Source organism: Panicum virgatum, chromosome 7N (genome assembly GCF_016808335.1).
Source record: "Panicum virgatum strain AP13 chromosome 7N, P.virgatum_v5, whole genome shotgun sequence".
Classification (NCBI taxonomy): Eukaryota; Viridiplantae; Streptophyta; class Magnoliopsida; order Poales; family Poaceae; genus Panicum; species Panicum virgatum.
The window spans coordinates 25,521,307-25,525,363 of record NC_053151.1 but is presented as its reverse complement, the minus strand read 5'-3'; the positions used below and the strand labels follow the sequence as shown (position 1 = coordinate 25,525,363).

The 4,057-nt window shown below is 44.2% G+C and overlaps 1 protein-coding gene across 1 annotated transcript; it reads right to left on the bottom strand.

Moving 5' to 3' along the window:
- Positions 1–490: 490 nt before the first annotated feature.
- LOC120681072 (heavy metal-associated isoprenylated plant protein 7-like) lies at positions 491–3,510 on the bottom strand. The gene is made up of 5 exons (XM_039962616.1): positions 3,502–3,510; positions 3,202–3,409; positions 1,766–1,968; positions 1,523–1,613; positions 491–1,205 (listed from the first exon to the last, which is right to left on the bottom strand). Exons 1-5 carry the CDS (start codon positions 3,508–3,510, stop codon positions 706–708), a joined length of 1,011 nt encoding a protein of 336 aa, XP_039818550.1. The 3' UTR covers positions 491–705.
- Between the last annotated feature and the right edge of the window lie 547 nt (positions 3,511–4,057).

Here is a 4,057-nt window from a genome sequence, read left to right as displayed (position 1 = left end):
CTCATTAGATTCGTCTTGCGAAGTAGCGCAGAGATTGTTGAACTAGTTTTATAAATTACTTTTATTTAGTACTTCTAATTATTGGTCAAAATTTATGCTACTTGTGCTACTTCGCAAACCAAATAGAGTCGCAGTTGGGACGTACTGCTCTGCACTGTGTAAAAAGTGGGGAGCACCCCAAAAGTCGAAGCTTCAATCCACCTCGGATTTTGGGCCATGCGCAATGGAGCCATCACATTCACAGCTGAGAGCCCCATATCCACATGCCCATGGTGAATTCTCTGTTTTTTTTTTCACTCTGATAAAAATTCAGATTCCAAGGCGAAGCTGCTTGTGCTGTTAATATTTTGTCCTAGATAAAGGGGTAAAAAAACGAGGAAACCTAGAATGAGGGCACCACGGTAAATGGTTATATAGCAAGCAATATATTATTATAGAAGTCTAAAGTCGAGGCAGTTCAAGGCCACACTCGACATAACGATAGCATCCATAAACTGACAAGTCCAAACTTAATTTATCCAGAAAGATGAAAAAGGAGCCGGGGTTTGTAACTTAGAAAAACGAAGAACAAAAATGGAAATCTAACCCCTCAAACAGGCTGGTACTTCCGTTCAAGGGGTCTTTTTTTTTCAAAGATAACCTTCAAATTATGCTGCTCCCTTCTTTCTGGTCCCCCGCTTCTTATTGTCTCCGAACCCCCATCATTTACATGATGGAGCATGCGTTCGGGTTCTCGTCGCTGAACATCTGTGGCGCCATCATCTGCTGGTGGTACGGCGCGTACATCGGATATGAGTACGACGGTGGTGGATAGGCTGCCTGATAGAAGTAACTTGGCGGCGGCGGCGGCTGTGAGTAGTACTGCGGGTAGTAGCCCCCAGGGAATGCATACTGCTGCGGGTAGTAGTAATTGTACATATTGGCCGGGGCGATGGCCGCAGTGTTGTTCTCCATGTTATCCGCTGTGTACTCCTCACCATTGCTGTTGCTGTTGCCGCTGCCCTCACCGACTTCCACCACATTCTCCTCGTTGGCCATGTCGTCGTCGCCACCAGCGCTCTCCAGCAGAGCGGCAGGCTCGGACTTGATGATGGCCACATGCTTACCGGTGCGCCTGTACAAGTACTGGGCCAGCTTGGCCTCCTCTAAAACACCCTTCACTGTCACCTGTGATGCCTCTAGGTCTACCTCTGCAGATTGCACCCCTGCATAACCATGAACTGAGATTATTTTTCTGTAACTTAGAGCAAGCATTAATATTAATAGTAAAACTTTCGGCAAGTTAAATAAATTTGTTGAGTTTTATTAGTCAGATAGGTAGGTGAAGGGAGCTATACTTGTCTCAGAGAAAATTTATTTTATTCACTTGAAGAGCTCTGTTGCAAATCATTATACCATGCATGAAATAATTAGACTTGGCCATGCTGACACAACAAAGCTAATCGCATCTGATAAGACATGGAAATGATATGGATAGTCATGAATAGGATAGGAAATCTGATTGAAGCGAACTAGTAAGCACCTTTCATTGTGATGATCCTCCTCAGGATCCACTGAGCACATGCATTGCAGTGGATGTGCATCTTGAGCACAACAGTGATGATCCCCAGCGGCTTAAAAACCAAACAAATTGATAAGGAAACATTCTGACATCAGCGCCTCTTATGCAAGAAAATTTGTATGAAAAACACTAAAATGTAGAGTTGCAAGGAGCAATCTAGGAATAATTTTGCAAGATGACCGTATGAGAGTCATCTCAACTCACCTCCTCCGGCTTGGCTGGCTCAGGCTCCTTTTTCTCCTCTTCTTTCTTCTCCTCCAGAGGAGGTGGTATCGGGGAGATGAGCTCAACCATGTGGCCAGTCTTTTTCTGAACATGCTCCACCACCTTCATCGGGTTGGCGGCCGCCTTTTTCCCCTTAACCACCACCTTGCGTGATATGCAGTCAGCAAACACATCCTCAACTCCTGCAGTATGACACAAAACTTTTAGTTCAGGTGCCATCAATATTGAATCTTGAGTTAAAGAATCCTAGGTTTCCTTTGATATAAACTATAGGTACATGGATAATATGCATCATATGTGGAGCATTTGAAGATTTAAAGGTGGTTGAGGAATCAACTTCACTTTTGAGACCAGAAGAACATATGCCTGAAGTTGTCATTCTCTTTGAATGTACTGACCTTCTCTAGAGCTAAAAGTCAGTATCTAGTTAGTCATTCTCTCCGGCATTAATCAACTGGATTTAATAAACTAATTTGTTTTTTAAATTTTGGTGCATTGTTCTATAAACTAGGTTAAAATTAAATAAATATTAAAATAGGGGTAATTGATTTAATGATGAATCTAATTAAATAAAGCATAATTCACATAACACCATATTAAATCCTACCCTAAATCACAATAATTCTTCAAGAATAACCTTTGAAAATATCCAACATCTTTAGCCCCTATCCACAATCAAAAGAAAATGATCATAGTGCTACTCTAGACTCAATGATCTAGCTAGACCTGATCATAGTTGCCAAACCCAACAAACCTGACCTGATCCACCTAAAAATACCTAACCCGATTCATGTTTTGGGAGGGCCCGGGATGAAATTGTGCCCGTCTATAAATACTGGGATTGGGACAGTGTACCTGATCATGGGTAACCCGATCCGATAAACTTGATCTGACTCGCTCGAAAACAAAACCCGACCTAACCTAACCCGATTGATGCGTGGGCCGGGCTCGGGCCAAAATTTTCAACCCAACACAAAAAACAGGCTAGGTACGGGCCAATACCACAGCCCAACCCGAACCCGACCACGTGTCGGGTTGGGCTCAAGCCAAAAAATCTGGCCCGATGGTTGGTCCGGGCTGGGTACAGGCCGAACAAAAAATACAGAGTTCTTTTGACCCAACTCGAACTCAACCCGACCCGATAAATGATCAGATCTAGGGGATATGCTATTTTGTTTTGACCCAAAACCTGAAGAAACTAGCCTGGCCCAAAAAGTGTCCACAATCAATTGTGTTTTGTCTGACCTGACTTGACAAAAAACTCTATCCTGGTAGTTGGGTTGGGTCGGATGAGGTTAGGGCCGAAGGAAAAACTAACTAGTAAGTTTTGGCCCAACCTCAACCCAACCCACCCCAACCCAAAGATGATCAGGTCTAGATCTACCAAAGAGAGGAGAGAAGGAGATTAGCATTACCGTCGAAGCGTATAAGGATCTTCTTGACCTTCTTGGCACATCCCTTGCAGTGCATGTAGACTCTCATCTCCATCTCTTCTGCTGGCGGGGGTGGCAGCACCTTCTCCTTCTTTTCCTCTCGGTCCTTGGGCTTCTCTTCTACTGCCACAACCTTTGGCTTCACCACCGTCGCCTTCTTGGGCTTCCCCACCTCCGTCTTCCTCGCCAACTGCAAAGGAATACACAAAGCCATCAAGATACTGCCTTTCCTGGCCCTGATAAACAATATGTGAGGGCACTAGCATCACTAGCCTCACATACCATGCCCATGGCGTCCTTCCCCCACGCGCGCCTCTGCTACTCAATGGGCAGGCGAGGTCTAGATCTGTGGTGACTGTGTCTGTGATGCCGCTGGGGAGGAGGTGGGGTTCGCCTTATATAGCGGGCGGGCGCTACCTAGGTCTGCAAGATCCATATGGAAATAATTTTGGCATATCTTTTTTCTCTCTCTTCTTACCTTGGCTTTCACTCCATCTCTTGGAACTTGGGGGGTAGTACACTGATTGGATTTTTCTTCCTACCTCTTTTTGGTGCACCGAAAGTGAAAATAAATCAAGAGCAATAAAGGCATTTATATTTGTATGTAACATTCTTATATCCTATGGATATCTGGCGAGAATGAAATATGTGCACAATGAGTTGTATCGGGACGTTTTCGACCGTCTGCCAGATCAGACCTCCAGTTGTTGAACCCACCAAAACTAGACAACTAAGATGAACTGGAATTTCCCTAACAAAAAAAAGATTCTACAACTGGACTTCCCTTGGTCCTTGAATTTTGATTAGGTAATACTATGTTTGCAGGATGTGGTGATAA

Coding starts and splice junctions, on each gene's coding strand:
- LOC120681072 (XM_039962616.1), bottom strand. Junction 1,614..1,765: donor AGCCAGCCAAGCCGGAGGAG/GTGAGTTGAGAT, acceptor TTGGTTTTTAAG/CCGCTGGGGATCATCACTGT. Junction 1,206..1,522: donor GAGGATCATCACAATGAAAG/GTGCTTACTAGT, acceptor ATGGTTATGCAG/GGGTGCAATCTGCAGAGGTA.